Raw genomic sequence first — 20,875 nt, forward strand, 5'->3', positions numbered from 1 at the left:
TATATATATATATATATACATATATATACATATATGTATATATATATATATATATGTGTGTATATATGTATGTATATATATACATATATATATATACTGTATATATATACATGTCCTTAAAAAAATCTGCGATGTGGTGAAGCAGCAATAATTGAAATGCAATGTGGCGAGGGACCACTGTAACGGATCCCATATTTCAATATGTGGCTCTGAAGAGAAGATATCAGTTGATTTTATCGTAAATGTTAATGACACAAAGAAATGAATGGAAAATAATGTCAAACTTGTGTTGATAACCACCGAGCCTTAAATAGAGAGTCTGGTTGTCTAGTGCAAATAGGACCATTACAGTGGAATAAAAATGAGGGGTCCTCGATAAATAACGGACCGATGTGAGAAATTATGACATCATACTGCTCTAATTTAAAAAAAAGTTCCCCAATGAACCTGTCGATGAGTTGGGGTGAGCAAATCTTAAACTCCCCCTGAGTTCACCGTAAACCAGACTCTGGGGGCCACATTGAGAGAAAAAAATGTGTCTGGGGGGGCCAACACATATGTGGGTTTAGTCCCTTTTTTTTCACAAATGGCATTCTGGTCACCTTCTGGTCACCATCCCCGAACAGGGGAGGTGGTCTGCGACGCCACCTGTCTCCCACATACAACACTGTCCTTTCAAGCAGTTCCTAAAAGACTTTGCAATTTAGCCTCCAACAAATAACAGGAGTTTGAAACATTCTGGTCACCTTCTGTGACCATTTGTGCCATTTGTTTACAATTGAATCGGGGGATTCCGACTATCTTGGACTGGTCGTAGTCGAATCACAGCGATGGTTCTGCCACACAATACCTCAGTGCTAACGAGGGGTGTGGGGAAAAAATCGATTCGAATTCGAATCGCGATTCTCACGTTGTGCGATTCAGAATCGATTCTCTTTTTTTTTAAATCGATTTTTTAAAATGTATTAATTAATTTATTTTTTTTAATTTAAAAAAAAAACAAAACATTTTTTCCATTAATCAATCCAACAAAACAATACACAGCGATACCATAACAATGCAATCCAATTCCAAAAGCAAACCCGAGCCAGCAACACTCAGAAGTGCAATAAACAGAGCAATTGAGAGGAGACACAAACACCACACAGAACAAACCAAAAGTAGTGAAACAAAAATGAATATTATCAACAACAGTATCAATATTAGTTACAATTTCAACATAGCAGTGATTCAAAATCCCTCATTGACATTATCATTAGACATTTATAAAAAAGAACAATGGTGTGACAGTGGCTTACACTTGCATCGCATCTCATAAGCTTGACAACACACTGTGTCCAATATTGTCACAAAGATGAAATAAGTCATATTTTTGGTTCATTTAATAGTTCAAACAAATCAGTTGATAAAACATTGTCCTTTACAATTATAAAAGCTTTTTACAAAAATCTACTACTCTGCTTGCATGTCAGCAGACTGGGGTAGATCCTGCTGAAATCTATGTATTCCATCAATAGACAATCCTTTTGAATCGGGAAAATATCCAATCGCGTTGAATCGGGAAAAAAAATCGATTTTGAATCGAATCGTGACCCCAAGAATCGATATTGAATGGAATCGTGGGACACCCAAAGATTCACAGCCCTAAAAAAAACAAACAAAAAAAACCAAAAAAAAAACGATACAGATAATAAAAAAAACGATACCAATAATTTCCGATATTACATTTTAACGCATTTATCGGCCGATATTATCGGACATCCCTAATATATATATATATATATATATATATATATATATATATATATATATATATATATATATATATATATATATATATATATATATATATATATATATATATATATACCAATAATTTCCGATATTACATTTTAACGCATTTATCCGCCGATATTATCGGACATCCCTAATATATATATATATATATATATATATATATATATATATATATATATATATATATATATATATATATATATATATATATTAGGGATGTCCGATAATTACATTACATAATATCGGAAATTATTGGTATCCCTGATATATATATATATATATATATATATATATATATATATATATATATATATATATATATATATATATATATATATATATATATATATATATATATATATATATAGGCTATTCCACAAAATTGTTTGGGTGACCCCAAACTTTTGAACGGTAGTGTATATATATATATATATTAGAGATGTCCGATAATGGCTTTTTGCCGATATCCGATATTCCGATATTGTCCAACTCTTTAATTACCGATACCGATATCAACCGATACCGATATCAACCGATATATGCAGTCGTGGAATTAACACATTATTATGCCTAATTTGGACAACCATGTATGGTGAAGATAAGGTACTTTTTAAAAAAAATAATAAAATAAGATAACCAAATTAAAAACACTTTCTTGAATAAAAAAGAAAGTAAAACAATATAAAAACAGTTACATAGAAACTTATTAATTAATGAAAATGAGTCAAATTAACTGTTAAAGGTTAGTATTATTAGTGGACCAGCAGCACGCACAATCATGTGTGCTTACGGACTGTATCCCTTGCAGACTGTATTGATATATATTGTAAGTGTATCTTGTGTTTTTTATGTTGATTTAATAAAAAAAAAAAAAAAAAAAAAAAAAAAAAAAAGATATATATATATATATATATTCTGGTTCCTACATTATATATATGTATATATATATATATATATATATATATATATATATATATATATATATATATATATATATATATATATATATATATATATATATATATTAGGGATGTCCGATAATATCGGCCGATAAATGCGTTAAAATGTAATATCGGAAATTATTGGTATCGGTTTTTTTATTATCTGTATCGTTTTATTTTTTTTAATTTTATTTTTTTATTTTTATTAAATCAACATAAAAAACACAAGATACACTTACAATATATATATATATATATATATATATATATATATATATATATATATATATATATATATATATATATATATATATATATATATATATATATATATATTAGGGATGTCCGATAATATCGGCCGATAAATGCGTTAAAATGTAATATCGGAAATTATTGGTATCGGTTTTTTTATTATCTGTATCGTTTTTTTTTATTTTTTTTTTATTTTTTTATTTTTATTAAATCAACATAAAAAACACAAGATACACTTACAATTAGTGCACCAACCCAAAAAACCTCCCTCCCCCCATTTCTTTCTGTTATCAATATTCTGGTTCCTACATTATATATCAATATATATCAATACAGTCTGCAAGGGGTACAGTCCGTAAGCACACATGATTGTGCGTGCTGCTGCTCCACTAATAATACTAACCTTTAACACTTAATTTTACTCATTTTCATAAATTACTAGTTTCTATGTAACTGTTTTTATATTGTTTTACTTTCTTTTTTATTCAAGAAAGTGTTTTTAATTTGGTTATCTTATTTATTATTTTTTTAAAAAGTACCTTATCTTCACCATACCTGGTTGTCCAAATTAGGCATAATAATGTGTTAATTCCACGACTGCATATATCGGTTGATATCGGTATCAGTTGATATCGGTATCGGTAATTAAAGAGTTGGACAATATCGGAATATCGGATATCAGCAAAAAGCCATTATCGGACATCCCTAATATATATATATATATACACTACCGTTCAAAAGTTTGGGGTCACCCAAACAATTTTGTGGAATAGCCTTCATTTCTCAGAACAAGAATAGACTGTCGAGTTTCAGATGAAAGTTCTCTTTTTCTGGCCATTTTGAGCGTTTAATTGACCCCACAAATGTGATGCTCCAGAAACTCAATCTGCTCAAAGGAAGGTCAGTTTTGTAGCTTCTGTAACGAGCTAAAGTGTTTTCAGATGTGTGAACATGATTGCACAAGGGTTTTCTAATCATCAATTAGCCTTCTGAGCCAATGAGCAAACACATTGTACCATTAGAACACTGGAGTGATAGTTGCTGGAAATGGGCCTCTATACACCTATGTAGATATTGCACCAAAAACCAAACATTTGCAGCTAGAATAGTCATTTAGCACATTAGCAATGTATAGAGTGTATTTCTTTCAAGTTAAGACTAGTTTAAAGTTATCTTCATTGAAAAGTACAGTGCTTTTCCTTCAAAAATAAGGACATTTCAATGTGACCCCAATCTTTTGAACGGTAGTGTGTATATATATGTGTATATATGTACTGATGCAGTCTACTCGGATGAGTGGCGGAACGTCTCCCAAGACGAACAAACGATTGAACGCCCTGAAAATACCCTTTTTTTTTTTTACCCTTTTTTGACATTTAGGAACGTTAAAACTGAACAGTAAATACAGGTTTTAAGGAATGCATGATTAGGATGACCGTGCATCCTCACAACCACATTGAGGAGCTGAGAATGTTGTTTCTCCTGCTTCTGCCCCGTGCAGGTGGTGGCGACCGACCCACCAAAAATCCACCCCGCTGTGCCTCGTAATGACAGCTCTGAAATCAGTAACGATCTTCAAAGGGACCAAAGTGCTCCCCTGCAGCAGGACAACCCCGTAGGAGTGCACTCCAATGCTGTCACACCAGCCATTCCTCCTACCGACCATCCTGTCATTAGCTTCCCTGTCACCAAGACGCCAGGTATGTCAAGCTCATGGTTGGATGCAAAAATGATCAGGGAACTGAGACGTTTGGTTCTGTTTTTCCATTTACTGTAATACACTATATAAACAACTAGCATCAATTTTACGGTAAAAAAAAAAACGGGCAGATCCATCGCCAGAATTTTTACTTAAAAAACAGTGGTGCCGTTTTTTCATTTTCAGTTACTCTAGATCAGGGGTGTCAAAGTGGTTTTCATTGAGGGCCACATGGCAGTTATGGTTGCCCTCAGAGGGACGATTTTAACAATGAGTAACATATGAATATACATGTATATACCGTATTTTTCGGATTATAAGTCACTCCGGAGTATAAGTCGTATTGGCCGAAAATGCATAATAAAGAAGGAAAAAAACATATACAGTATAAGTCGCATTTTTGGGGAAATGTATTTGATAAAAGCCAACAGACATTTGAAAGGCAATTTAAAATGTCTAAAGAATAGTGAACAACAGGCTGAATAAGTGTACGTTATATGAGGCATAAATAACCAACTGGTATGTTAACGTAACATATTATGGTAAGAGTCATTCAAATAACTATAACATATAGAACATGCTATACGTTTACCAAACAATCTGTCACTCCTAATCGCTAAATCCCATGAAATCTTATACGTCTAGTCTCTTACGTGAATGAGATCAATAATATTATTTGATATTTTACGCTAATGTGTTCATCATTTCACACATAAGTCGCTCCTGAGTATAAGTCGCACCCCCGGCCAAACTATGAAAAAAACTGCGACTTATAGTCCGAAAAATACGGTATATAATACATTAACAATATTTTTTTTTACATAAGCTGCAAAAATTTTTTTTTAATTTTACTTTAAAAACTGGCAGCTCAGTCACCAGAATTTTACAGTGTTTTTTTACAGCATATAAAAAAATTGAATAAATGGAATGGAATGGAGAAACAGAACCACTGTTTTTAGCGGTGAAATTCGAGCAACAGAGCAGCCAGTTTTTTGGGTTTTTTTTTACCGTAAAATCTTGTTGTTTTAATGTTTTTTTGTTAGTTGTTTAATCTTGTAGTGTCTTACTGCATATGGAAAAAAAACAGTACCAAAGTTGATTTTATGATAAAAAACTCAGTCAGCAGAATTTAACCGTAAAATCTATTGTCAATTTTACAGTCTACAATTTCATTGATCATTTGTTTTGAAATCATAAGTCAAGCGGATATTTAAGTACAGTATTTATCTTTATTTAAAATAAAATAAATTTTGGAATACATGATAATATAATATTTCGATTTTGATAATATTGACGTTTAAAAGATATGCAATTGCATGCAGTACATGATTTTTAATGTCAAAAGGGGAAAGAAGAAATATATTTAGTAAGAAAAGATTAAGCATTTTATTAGAGATGTCCGATAATATCGGCCGATATATGCGTTAAAATGTAATATCGGAAATTATCGGTATCGTTTTTTTTATTATCGGTATCGTTGTTTTTTTTTTTTTGTTTTTTTTTGTTTTTTTTAATTAAATCAACATAAAAAACACAAGATACACTTACAATTAGTGCACCAACCCAAAAAACCTCCCTCCCCCATTCACACTCATTCACACAAAAGGGTTGTTTCTTTCTGTTATTAATATTCTGCTTCCTACATTATATATCAATATATATCAATACAGTCTGCAAGGGATACAGTCCGTAAGCACACATGATTGTGCGTGCTGCTGGTCCACTAATAGTACTAACCTTTAACAGTTAATTTGACTCATTTTCATTAATTACTAGTTTCTATGTAACTGTTTTTATATTGTTGTACTTTCTTTTTTATTCAAGAAAATGTTTTTAATTTATTTATCTTATTTTACTATTTTTTTTAAAAAGTACCTTATCTTCACCATACCTGGTTGTCCAAATTAGGCATAATAATGTGTTAATTCCACGACTGCATATATCGGTTGATATCGGTATCGGTTGATATGGGTATCGGTAATTAAAGAGTTGGACAATATCGGAATATCGGATATCGGCAAAAAGCCATTATCGCACATCCCTACATTTTATTAACACATATTATTTCCAGGCTTTCGCGGGCCACGTTAAATAATGTGGCGGGCCAGATTTGGCCCCCGGGCCTTGAGTTTGATACCAGTCCTATATATGCTGCAAAAACAACAACTGTATATTTTAAGGTAAAAAAAACAAAAACTGGCAGCCCGGTTGCCAGAATGTTACAATAAAAAAATATTTTTTCTTTTCACAGTAATACACTGTAAAAACAACAACTGTAGATTTTAAGGTCAAACAAACTGGCAGCTCGGTTGCCAGAATTTTACAGTAAAAGCAGTGTTTTTTTTACAGCATATAAAAAAAAAAATCTATATTTTTTTAATAAATATAATTTAAAAAATTAACAAATAGTATGGAATGGAGAAACAAAACCACTGTTTTTAGCGGTAAAATTCAAGCAACAGAGCTGCCAGTTTTTTTTTTTACAGTAAAATCTTGTTGTTTTAATGTTTTTTTGTTAGTTTTTTAATCTTGTAGTGTCTTACTGCATATGGAAAAAAAACAGTACCAAAGTTGATTTTACGGTAACAAACTCAGTCGGCGGAATTTAACCGTAAAATCTATTGTCAATTTTACAGTCTACAATTTGATTGATCATTTGTTTTGAAATCATAAGTCAAGTGGATATTTAAGTACAGTATTTATCTTTATTTATAAAGAAATATTTTTGGAATAATGATAATATAATATTTCGATTCTGATAATATTGAATTTGAAAAGATATGCAATTGCATGCAGTATATGATTTTTAATGTCAAAAGGGGAAAGAACAAATATATTTAGTAAGAAAAGATGAAGCATTTTATTAACACATATTATTTCCAGGCTTTCGCGGGCCACGTAAAATAGCGTTTTTTTCGGACTATAAGTCGCAGTTTTTTTCATAGTTTGGCCGGGGGTGCGACTTATACTCAGGAGCGACTTATGTGTGAAATGATTAACACATTAGCGTAAAATATCAAATATTATTTAGCTCATTCACGTAAGAGACTAGACGTATAAAATTTCATGGGATTTAGCGATTAGGAGTGACAGATTGTTTGGTAAACATATAGCATGTTCTATATGTTATAGTTATTTGAATGACTCTTACCATAATATGTTACGTTAACATACCAGGCACGTTCTCAGTTGGTTATTTATGCCTCATATAACGTACACTTATTCAGCCTGTTGTTCACTATTCTTTAGACATTTTAAATTGCCTTTCAAATGTCTATTCTTGGTGTTGGCTTTTATCAAATACATTTCCCCCAAAAATGCGACTTATACTCCAGTGCGACTTATTTTTGTTTTCTTCCTTCTTTATTATGCATTTCCGGCCGGTGTCCGGGCCCTCTACTTCTCCTACTTATAGTACACACACTCACACGTATATAAGACTTAGGGGGATTGTCTTGCGGGGAGGCATGGCGGGGGGATGAGGATGGTTGGAGGATCTAGACCAGGGGGGTTATGGTTTTTTTTTTTGTAATAAAGAAATACAATCATGTGTGCTTACAGACTGTATCCCTGCAAACTGTATTGATTTATATTGATATATAATGTATATATTGTGTTTTTATGTTGATTTAATTTTTAAAAAAATATATATATTTTTATTCTTTTTATTTATTTTTATTTCTTGTGCGGCCGCGGCCCGGTACCAATCGGTCCACGGCCCGGTGGTTGGGGACCACTGATCTAGACTACTGCAACGCACTTCTTGTGGGGATCCCCAGCAAGAACATCCAGAAACTGCAATACATACCTGCTAGGATCCTGATGAGAGTGCGGAAATACGACCATATCACACCAACTCTCAAATCCCTTCACTGGCTTCCTGTTCCACTCAGGGTTGAATACAAAGTCTCCCTACTAACCCACCAGTGCTTCCATGGAAATGCCCCCCCCCCCTCTACCTCAAATAATTACTCACCCCCAAATCCTCCGGACATGCTAACCTCCTCCAACCTCCGAGGACAAAGCTACGAACAATGGGAGACCGGGCTTTCTGCTCCGCCACTCCCAGTCTGTGGAACGCTCTCCCTGACCACCTGAGGGCACCACAGACTGTGAATGCTTTTAAAAAAGGCTTAAAACCCCTTCTTTTTAAAAAAAGCCTTTTTTTTAGATATATGCATACTAGTTTTAGCTATTTGGCTGTTGTAGTTTATATTTTTTATTTTTTTTATTATCTTTTTAAAAAAAAAAATTTTAATACACTGTAGCACTTTGAGGTTGTTTACTCAATGTAAAGTGTTTTTTTACAAATAAAATCTATTATTATTAGTATTATCGCAAATGGCCCCCGGGCCGCACTTTGAACACCCCTGCTTTAAGTCTCCGGTATGCCTCCGGTGTTGGAAAGAGGGTGAAATGATACTTTTGTTCACATCCTGTCATGTTTGTAAGTCCAGCAGATGCTGATGGAGTCAGTGACCTACTTGTGGGGGAGTCTTATCTCTCTGGGAATGTCAAACTGCCTTATCAGAATGTTTGCAATTACCAGACAGAAGATTGAGAGTGAGGCCACCACCGTATTGGCCTGGAATTCACCTTCACGTTGTTGGGATGATCATTAGGCATTACCACTCGCTGTCCCGCTTCCACACATTCCTTCACTCTCTTATCGTGGACTCCCCCCCCCCGAGACATTGAAACTAAATGGGGATGCTTGTCTCACAACTCAGGGCCGTGGCGAGACTGCCAAAACGTCCTGGAATCCGGCGAGACGACCAGCGGGATCTACCTGCTGCGCCTGCAGAGTGCCAACCGGCTGGTGCAGGCCTGGTGTGAGCAGAACCAGGCTCAGGGAGGCTGGACCGTCTTCCAGAGGAGGCAGGACGGATCTGTCAACTTCTTCAGGAACTGGGAGCAGTATAAGGTAAATCAAGCCCCCCAAAAAAACAAACCGCTAGGTTGAAACTGCACATTCCAAAATAAACATTGAAGCAAATAAATGACCACCCTGAATATCCTCCTGATTAGCAGTGGATACTCTACTTGGGTTTTGCATAACCGGGATTAAGGATGTACCGATACCATTATTTTGGTTCCGGTACCAAAATACCATACTTTTCTAAATGCTGGAGTGTCCGTTTTGTGATGGGTATGTCGTGAGTTCAAACCCCGGCCGAGTCATACCAAAGACTATAAAAAATGTGACCCGTTACCTCCCTGCTTGGCACTCAGCATCAAGGGGTGGAATTGGGGTTAAATCACCAAAAAATTATTCCCGGGCGCGGACACCGCTGCCGCTCACTGCTCCCCTCACCTCCCAAGGGGGTGATCAAGGGTGATGGGTCAAATGCAGAGGGTAATTTCACCACACCTTGTGTGTGTGTGTGTGTGACAATCATTGGTACTTTAACTTTGACTTTTCAATAAAGGGGACCACAAAAAATGGCATTATCGGCTTTATTTGAACAAAAAATCTGACGTTAAATCAAACATATGTTCATTATTAACATTTTGTAATTAAATAAAATAGTGAACGTACTAGACAACTTGTCTTTTAGTAGTAAGTAAACAAAAAGAAGACTAATTAGTGTGCTGACGTATGCAGTAACATATTGTGTCATTTATACACCTATTATTTTGTCAACATTATGAGGGACAAACTGTAAAAATTGATTATTAATCTACTTTTTCATTTACTGTTAATATCTGCTTACTTTCTCTTTTAACATGTTCTGTCTACACTTCTGTTAAAATGTAATAATCACTTATTCTTCTCTTCTTTGATACTTTACATTAGTTTTGGATGATACCACACATTTAGGTATGGATCCGATACCAAGTAGTTACAGGATCATACATTGGTCATATTCAAAGTCCTCATGTGTCCAGGGACATATTTACTGAGTTTATGAACATAATATGAATTTTTTAAAAATGAAAAAAGATTGTGTGACGATGTAATTATAGTAGTATCGACTAGATACGCTTTTGTACTTGTATCATTACAGTGGATGTTTGTTGTTTTTAAAAAAAAAATGTACAGTAAAAAAACTAATGTACATTTTACAGTAAAATTCTGGCAACTGAGCTGCCTTTTTTTTTTTTTTTACCATAAAAACAGCAGTACTGTTTTTCCATTTACAGTAATATACACTACATTTTGAGGTAAAATTATTTGCAATTTACCTTTTTTTTCCCATTATACTTTAAACATTATACTTACTTTACATTATTATTATTATTTTTTATTTTTTATTTTTTTTATATATATATATTTTTTTATATTTTATTTTATTTTTATATTTATTTTTTATTTTATTTTAGACTTAGACAAACTTTATTGATCCACAAGGGAAGTTGTTCCACACAGTAGCTCAGTTACAAAGGATGGAAAGTGTAAGGATGGAAAGGACAATGCAGGTATAAATAGACTAAATATAGCGATATAAAATATAACATATATACGTAATATTTACATAATATATGTACAGTATATTATACATACTGTACATATTATATTATATTATGTCTATATCATATATACAAAATAAAAAAATGACCATGTACGCACATGACGACAATATTACAGTATATGTGACAGCTGCAGCATAAAATAGAGAGTAAATCCAGCAGAAAATAGACATTAAAAACAAAGATAAATAACTAACATAGAAGGTGTCAAGTACTACACTGTACTTATACTGGGGTGGTATAGCCTCGTTGGTAGAGTGGCCGTGCCAGCAACTTGAGGGTTCCAGGTTCGAGCCCCGCTTCTGCCATCCTAGTCACTGCCGTTGTGTCCTCGGGCAAGACACTTGACCCACCTGCTCCCAGTGCCACCCACACTGCTTAAAATGGAACTTAGATATTGGCTTTCACAATGTAAAGCGCTTTGAGTCACTAGAGAAAAGCGCTATATAAATATAATTCACTTCACTTAAAAATATATATAGGTAACACTTTAGTATGGGGAACATATTGTAAGTAACAAAGACTTAATTAAGAGTTATTTGGACACTAGGGGAACATATTGTAAGTAACAAAGACTTAATTAAGAGTTATTTGGACACGAGGGCAACATATTGTAAGTAACAAAGACTTAATTAAGAGTTATTTGGACACTAGGGCAACATATTGTAAGTAACAAAGACTTAATTAAGAGTTATTTGGACACTAGGGGAACATATTGTAAGTAACAAAGACTTAATTAAGAGTTATTTGGACACTAGGGGAACATATTGTAAGTAACAAAGACTTAATTAAGAGTTATTTGGACACTAGGGGAACATATTGTAAGTAACAAAGACTTAATTAAGAGTTATTTGGACACTAGGGGAACATATTGTAAGTAACAAAGACTTAATTAAGAGTTATTTGGACACTAGGGGAACATATTGTAAGTAACAAAGACTTAATTAAGAGTTATTTGGACACTAGGGGAACATATTGTAAGTAACAAAGACTTAATTAAGAGTTATTTGGACACTAGGGGAACATATTGTAAGTAACAAAGACTTAATTAAGAGTTATTTGGACACTAGGGGAACATATTGTAAGTAACAAAGACTTAATTAAGAGTTATTTGGACACAAGGGCAACATATTGTAAGTAACAAAGACTTAATTAAGAGTTATTTGGACACTAGGGGAACATATTCTAAGTAACAAAGACTTAATTAAGAGTTATTTGGACACGAGGGCAACATATTGTAAGTAACAAAGACTTAATTAAGAGTTATTTGGACACAAGGGCAACGTATTGTAAGTAACAAAGACTTAATTAAGAGTTATTTGGACACTAGGACAACATATTGTAAGTAACAAAGACTTAATTTAGAGTTATTTGGACACTAGGGGAACATATTGTAAGTAAGAAAGACTTCATTTAGAGTAATTTGGTTCTGGTTTTGGTTAGGGTTAGAGGGTTAGGGTTAGGGTTGGGGTTAGGGTTAGGGTTAGGGTTAGGGTTAGGGTTGGGGTTGGGGTTAGGGTTAGGGTTAAGGTTAGGGTTAGAGAGTTACGGTTAGAGTTAGGGTTGTATAATAAGGCCATGCAGATTAAAGGCATTAATAAGTACTTAATAATGACTAATTAAGAGTCAATATGTTACTCATTTGCATGTTAATAAGCAACTAATTAATGGTGAATATGTTCCCCATACTAAAGTGTTACCAAAATCTACTGATAAAATGCATACAAAATGATGTAATAATAGGGTTAGGGTTAGGGTTAGGGTTGGGGTTATGGTTATGGTTAGGGTTGGGGTTGGGGTTAGGGTTAGGGTTAGGGTTGGGGTTGGAGTTGGGGTTAGAGGGTTAGGGTTAGGGTTGTATAATAAGGCCATGCAGATTAAAGGCATTAATAAGTACTTAATAATGACTAATTAAGAGCCAATATGTTACTCATTTGCATGTTAATAAGCAACTAATTAATGGTGAATATGTTCCCCATACTAAAGTGTTACCAAAATCTACTGATAAAATGCATACAAAATGATGTAATAATAGGGTTAGGGTTAGGGTTGGGGTTAGGGTTAGGGTTAGGGTTAGGGTTAGGGTTGAGGTTGAAGTTGGGGTTGGGGTTAGGGTTAGGGTTAGGGTTGGGGTTGGAGTTGGGGTTAGAGGGTTAGGGTTAGGGTTGGGGTTGGAGTTGGGGTTAGAGAGTTAGGGTTAGGGTTAGGGTTGTATAATAAGGCCATGCAGAATAAGGCATTAATAAGTACTTAATAATGACTAATTAAGAGACAATATGTTACTCATTTGCATGTTAATAAGCAAATAATTAATGGTGAATATGTTCCCCATACTAAAGTGTTACCAAAATCTACTAATAAAATGCATACAAAATTGTGTAATAATAGGGTTAGGGTTAGGGTTGGGGTTAGGGTTAGGGTTAGGGTTAGGATTAGGGTTGGGGTTGAAGTTGGGGTTGGGGTTAGGGTTAAGGTTAGGGTTAGGGTTGGGGTTGGAGTTGGGGTTAGAGAGTTAGAGTTAAGGTTAGGGTTAGGGTTAGGGTTAGGGTTGTATAATAAGGCCCAGCAGAATAAGGCATTAATAAGTACTTAATAATGACTAATTAAGAGCCAATATGTAACTAATTTGCATGTTAATTAGCAACTAATTAATGGTGAATATGTTCCCCATACTAAAGTGTTACCAAAATCTACTAATAAAATGCATACAAAATGGTGTAATAATAGGGTTAGAGTTAGGGTTGGGGTTAGGGTTAGGGTTAGGGTTAGGTTTAGGGTTAGGATTAGGGTTGGGGTTGGGGTTGAAGTTGGGGTTGGGGTTAGGGTTAAGGCTAGGGTTAGGGTTAGGGTTAGGGTTGGGGTTGGAGTTGGTGTTACAGAGTTAGGGTTGTATAATAAGGCCATGCAGAATAAGGCATTAATAAGTACTTAATAATGACTAATTAAGAGACAATATGTAACTAATTTGCATGTTAATGAGCAACTAATTAATGGTGAATATGTTCCCCATACTAAAGTGGTACCAAAATCTACTAATAAAATGCATACAAAATGATGTAATAATAGGGTTAGGGTTAGGGTTGGGGTTAGTTTTAGGGTTAGGGTTAGGATTAGGGTTAGGATTAGGGTTGGGGTTGGGGTTAGGGTTAAGGTTAGTGTTAGGGTTAGGGTTGGGGTTGGAGTTGGGGTTAGAGAGTTAGGGTTAGGGTTAGGGTTGTATAATAAGGGTTAGGGTTAGGGTTAGGGTTGTATAATAAGGCCCTGCAGAATAAGGCATTAATAAGTACTTAATAATGACTAATTCAGAGACAATATGTTACTAATTTGCATGTTAATAAGCAACTAATTAATGGTGAATATGTTCCCCATACTAAAGTGCTACCAAAATCTACTAATAAAATGCATACAAAATGGTGTAATAATAGGGTTAGGGTTGGGGTTAGGGTTGGGGTTAGGGTTAGGGTTAGGATTAGGGTTGAAGTTGGGGTTGGGGTTGGGGTTAGGGTTAGGTTTAGGGTTAGGGTTAGGGTTGGGGTTGGAGTTGGGGTTAGAGAGTTAGGGTTAGGGTTAGGGTTGTATAATAAGGCCATGCAGAATAAGGCATTAATAAGTACTTAATAATGACTAATTAAGAGACAATATGTTACTAATTTGCATGTTAATGAGCAACTAATTAATGGTGAATATGTTCCCCATACTAAAGTGTTACCAAAATCTACTAATAAAATGCATACAAAATGTTGTAATAATAGGGTTAGGGTTAGGGTTAGGGTTGGGGTTAGGTTTGGGTTAGGGTTAGGGCTAGGGTTAGGGTTGGGGTTGAAGTTGGGGTTGGGGTTGGGGTTAGGGTTAAGGTTAGGGTTAGGGTTAGGGTTGGGGTTGGTGTTGGGGTTAGAGAGTTAGGGTTAGGGTTAGGGTTGTATAATAAGGCCATGCAGAATAAGGCATTAATAAGTACCTAATAATGACTAATTAAGAGCCAATATGTTACTAATTTGCATGTTAGTAAAGTGCTACCAAAATCTACTAATAAAATGCATAAAAATGGTGTAATAATAGTATTCACTGTTAGAAGCGGCCCTCTGGGGCCACGTGGCCCTCAGTGCAAACCACTTTGACACCAGTATCTTACAGCAAGGCTTTGGGAACCTGGACGGGGAGTACTGGCTAGGACTGGAGCACCTGTACTGGCTGACCAAACAAGCCCAGTACAAGCTGCGCGTGGTCCTGGAGGACTGGCAGGGCCGGCAGGTGTTCGCCGAGTATGACAGCTTCCGGCTGGAGGCGGAGAGCGACTGGTATCGACTGCGTTTGGGACAGTATCGCGGCAACGCTGGCGATTCTCTCTCCTGGCACAACAACAAGGCCTTCACCACTCTGGACCGGGACAAGGACAGCTACACAGGTGCGCATCTACGTCACGCGTGAGTGGGAGGGTCAGTGAGGTGTGGCTTGTGTCCGCAGGTAACTGTGCTCACTACCAGAAAGGAGGCTGGTGGTACCACACGTGCGCCCACTCCAACCTCAACGGCGTGTGGTATCGGGGCGGTCACTATCGCAGCCGCTACCAGGACGGCATGTACTGGGCGGAGTTCCATGGCGGCTCCTACTCCCTCAGGCGGGTCCTCATGATGGTCAAGCCCACTTCCTGAGCTGAGGTGAACACTGCTTTCAACATGCTACAAATACTTCCTTTTTAAGTTCATGTTTTCTCATTTGGACATTTCAATAAAATCATCCCCAAAAATTGCTCCCAAAAAAAACATTGTGACGTCTGTTTATAGACTAGAATTAATAATAAAAGACACATTTGTCCCCTCTGAGTAGTGCTTACCTTCAAAGCAACAAAACACTCCTGCCTTTAGAAGCTCTTTGACTAGCACCTCTGTAGTAGGTCCTCAAAAATAGCAAAGTGTTGCGGTCATATCGTTGACTTGTGTTTTTCCAGCAGATTCCCAAAAACAGAAACACACTCCTGTTATCTAGAAGCTCTTTGACTTGCAATTCCGTAGTAGGTTCTTAAAAACAACAAAGTGTTTTGGTCATATCTTTGACTTGTGTTTTTCCAGCAGATTCCCAAAAACAGAAGCACACTCCTTTTATCTAGAAGCTCTTTGACTTGCAATTCTGTAGTAGGTTTTTAAAAACAACAAAGTGTTTTGGTCATATCGTTGACTTGTGGTTTTCCAGCTGATTCCCAAAAACAGCAACACTCTTTTGTAATTTAGAAGCTCTTTGACTGTCGCTTTTGCAGAAGATACCTAAAAACAACAAAGTGTTTTGGTCATATCTTTGACTTGTGTTTTTCCAGCAGATTCTAAAAAAACAGCAACACACTTTTCTCATTTAGAAGCTCTTTGACTGATGCTTTTGCGGTAGGTACTTAAAAAAAACAAAGTGTTTTGGTCATATCTTTGACTTGTGTTTTTCCAGTAGATTCCCAAAAACAGAAACGCACTCCTGTTATCTAGAAGCTCTTTGACTTGCAATTCTGTAGTAGGTTCTTAAAAACAACAAAGTGTTTTGGTCATATTGTTGACTTGTGTTTTTCCAGCAGATTCCCAAAAACAGCAACACACTTTTCTATTTTAGATGCTCTTTGACTGGCACTTTTGCAGTAGGTTCTTAAAAACAACACAATGTTTTGGTCATATATTTGACTTGTGTTTTTCCAGCAGATTCCCAAAAACAGAAACACTCTTTTGTAATTTAGAAGCTCTTTAACTGGTGCTTTTGCAGTAAGTTCTTAAAAACAACAAAGTGTTTTGGTCATATCTTTGACTTGTGGTTTTCCAGTAGATTCCCAAAAACAGCAACACACTTTTGTAATTTAGGAGCTCTTTAACTGGTGCTTTTGCAGTAAGTTCTTAAAAACAACAAAGTGTTTTGGTCATATCTTTGACTTGTGGTTTTCCAGTAGATTCCCAAAAACAGCAACACACTCCTGTTATCTGGAAGGTTTTTGACTTGCACTTCTGAAGTAGGTTCTTAAAAACAACAAAGTGTTTTGGTCATATCTTTGACTTGTGTTTTTCCAGCAGATTCTAAAAAAACAGCAACACACTTTTCTAATTTAGAAGCTCTTTGACTGGTACTTTTGCAGTAGGTACTTAAAAACAACAAAGTGTTTTGGTCATATCTTTGACTTGTGTTTTTCCAGCAGATTCCCCAAAACAGCAACACTCTTTTCTAATTTAGAACCTGTTTGACTGGCGCTTTTGCAGTAGATACCTAAAAACAGCTAAGTGTTTTGGTCATATTTCTGACTTGTGTTTTTCCAGTAGATTCCCAAAAACAGCAACACACTCCTGTTATCCAGAAGCTCTTTGACTTGCTCTTCTGTAGTAGGTACTTAAAAACAACAAAGTGTTTTGGTCATATCTTTGACTTGTGTTTTTCCAGCAGGTTCCCGAAAACAGCAACACACTTTTCTAATTTAGAAGCTCTTTGACTGGCACTTTTGCAGTAAGTTCTTAAAAACAACAAAGTGTTTTGGTCATATCTTTGACTTGTGTTTTTCCAGCAGATTCCCAAAAACAGCAACACACTTTTGTAATCTATAAGCTCTTTGACTGGCACTTTTGCAGTAGGTACTTAAAACAACTAAGTGTTTTGGTCATATCTTTGACTTGTGTTTTTGCACCCGATTCCCAAAAACAGCAACCCACTTTTCTAATTTAGAAGCTCTTTGACTTGCAATTCTGTAGTAGGTTCTCAAAAAACAACAAAGTGTTTTGGTCATATCTTTGACTTGTGTTTTTCCAGCAGATTATTGAAAACAGGAACACACTTTTCTAATTTAGAAGTTCTTTGACTGGTGCTTGTGCACCAGGTCACTAAAAGCAGAAGACTATTCCTGTTATATACAGGATCTTTGACTAACATTTTTGGAGTGGGTCATTAAAAGAGCTGCATAGTCCTATCATATAAGATCTTTGACCAGTTTTTTTGCAGAAGGTTCTTTGAAAAGAGCAAACACTCCTGTTATCTAGAAGATCTTTGACTTGCACTTTTGTAATAGGTCCTTAAAAACAGCAGAGTGATTCTGCCATATCTTTTATTTGTATTTTTGCAGTATTTAGAAGCTATAATAATAATAATTATTATTATTATTATATTCAATATATTCAATATGTATTATTATTATTATATTATTATTATTATTATTATTATTATTGTTATTATATTATTATTATTTATTATTATATTATTATTAGCTGTTATTTAGAAGCTCTTACAGACATTACTTTTGCAGTAGGTCCTTAAAACAGAAGAGTTCTCCAGGTACATACAGGATCTTTGACTGGAAATTTTGTAGCAGATTCTTTATATTTAAAAAAAACAAAAAACTCCCGTTATAAGGAGGATCTTTGAGTAGCATTTTTACCCCAAGACAGTAAAAAAAAAGTAAAGGTCCTTAAAAACAGTATAGTGCTATCTTTGACGAGCATCTTTGCACTGTTTAGTGAGGACCACTAAGTGGCGCTATAGGACTCCACATGACAGAAGACATGTCTGCTGCCTTCAAAATTGCACTGCTAGGAATGTGGTCATGTCTCTGTGGAGGACATTATGAAATATTACATGTTTATTACTAACATGCCTTGTCAAACTCTTTTATTTGACCTAATAATGTCATAAGTGTACTAGTACATCTGTACTGTAGTCAATAAGTACACTGACTTAACTGGTACACTATTCAGTGCACTGTAGTGGAACCTGTGTGTGTGTGTGTGTGTGTGTGTGTGTGTGTGTGTGTGTGTGTGTGTGTGTGTGTGTGTGTGTGTGTGTGTGTGTGTGTGTGTGTGTGTGTGTGTGTGTGCGTGTGTGCGTGTGTGTGTGTGTGTGTGTGTGTGTGTGTGTGTGTGTGTGTGTGTGTGTGTGTGTGTGTGTGTGTGTGTGTGTGTGTTCTTCTATTTCTACCCTTCTTGAGACATCAACAAGGAAAAGTACCTTCTATTTGAGGACCGGTCTCTATAAGGAAAACCATTGCATCTAATAGAGAGTCAAATACTAGAGTCCGTGAACATTGCTCCAAAGTCGGGATTTTTTTTGTTGATTTAATGCGCATACAAAAGTAAACATTGACAGGTGCAAACGCAGCAATATATGATAAAACAAGACGGCAGCTAAAGAAGGACTTCCCTATTCATCCCCGAATTGACTGTGTGTCGTTTTTAAAAGTGCACCCCCTCTGGTCAACATATGAAATAACAAGTGTGTGTAAGAAATTGAAATTAATTAAAATTAAATTTAAAATTAATTTTAAAAAAATTAAAAAAATACGTATATAGAGATAACTTGAAGTAAATAATGAAGGTTATAAACCAATTACAAAAAAAAAAAAAAGAAATTACTAAAAGCTTACCTTTTTTATATTTGCATAGTATGTATATATTAATAATGTTGTAAATACAAATTTTTATATATCTGGAAAGGGTGGTCCTAAAAAGGTAGGCATTTTTTGGAGGTCTCAAGAAGGTAAGAAATACAAGAGAGAGAGAGAGTGTGTGTGTGTGTGTGTGTGTGTGTGTGTGTGTGTGTGTGTGTTCTTGTATTTCTAGCCTTCTTGAGACACGAAGAAGGAAAAGTATCTTCATATGAGGAGGTGTGAACAAGTGATGACATAATAACATTGCATCTAATAGACAATGTCTCATTTGCACCCCCTGCTGGTGACATCTATCAAAATGAGGGTGGTCCCAAAAAGGAGGGACTTTTCAAATGGACTGTGTGTCGCTTTTAAAAGTGCTCCCCCTCTCTGGTCAACATATGAAATAACAAGTGTGTGTAAGAAATGCGTCCCCTTTGGCCAAAATGAATGTAAAAAATTAAATAAGTACATAGAGACATACTGTAATAACTTAAGGTACATAATGAAGATTAAAAACCAATTACAAACAAAAAATTCATTAAAAAATGTTTTACTAAAAGCTTAATTTTTTTAAATATTTGCATATATTATTAATGTGGTAAATACACATCTTTATATAACTAGAAAGGCTGGTCCTAAAGAGGTAGGCATTTTTCTCGGAGGTCTCAAGAAGGTAACAAATACAATAATCTGTGTGCACTAATTAAATATGTATATAGAGACATACTGTAATAACTGAAGGTAAATAATGAAGATTAAAAACCAATTACAAACAAAAATAGTAAACAATTTTTTTTAACTAAAACTTACCTTTTTTATCTTTGCATCGTTTGTATGCCAATCTTTATGATTAACGCATGCTTTCATATCCTTTGACAAGGTTGTAAAATATACAGTAAGTAGATATAATGATTAGATACAGGTAAAATCCGGTGTAAGGTTCTTGGACGAGACCAAAGAGCTGGTCATGGACTTCAAGGAGAGACTGACCCCTGTGGAGCCCATCAAGATCCAGGGCCGGGAGGTGCAGTACAAGGACCTGGGAGTCCACTTGACTGGACTGGAAGGACAACAGCTGACCACTTCTATGTTTGCTACCTCTCTTTGAAGTCAAGTGAGTTATATTTATATAGCGCTTTTCTCTAGTGACTCAGAGTGCTTTTACACAGGGAAATCCAATATCTAAGTTCCATTTAAAGCAGTGTGGGTGGGTAAAGTGTCTTGCCCAAGGACACAACGGCAGTGACTAGGATGGCGGAAGCGGGCATCGAACCTGGAACCCTCAAGTTGCTGGCACGGCCGCTCTACCAACCGAGCTATACCGCTTTTGTTTATAATGTA

At 35.3% G+C, this 20,875-nt stretch overlaps 1 protein-coding gene across 1 annotated transcript in view; it reads left to right on the forward strand.

Moving 5' to 3' along the window:
• The window catches only part of LOC133651412 (angiopoietin-related protein 2-like), a 56,557-nt gene extending 40,650 nt beyond the window's left edge, over positions 1-15,907 (forward strand). The window contains exons 5-8 of the mRNA XM_062049358.1: positions 4,492-4,690; positions 9,420-9,613; positions 15,295-15,565; positions 15,625-15,907. Coding sequence (XP_061905342.1) covers positions 4,492-4,690; positions 9,420-9,613; positions 15,295-15,565; positions 15,625-15,812 — 852 coding nt within the window. The 3' untranslated portion in view covers positions 15,813-15,907. The remainder of the gene's footprint in view (positions 1-4,491; positions 4,691-9,419; positions 9,614-15,294; positions 15,566-15,624) is intronic.
• Positions 15,908-20,875: the final 4,968 nt, after the last annotated feature.

This window comes from Entelurus aequoreus, linkage group LG06 (assembly GCF_033978785.1).
Source record: "Entelurus aequoreus isolate RoL-2023_Sb linkage group LG06, RoL_Eaeq_v1.1, whole genome shotgun sequence".
Taxonomy (NCBI): Eukaryota; Metazoa; Chordata; class Actinopteri; order Syngnathiformes; family Syngnathidae; genus Entelurus; species Entelurus aequoreus.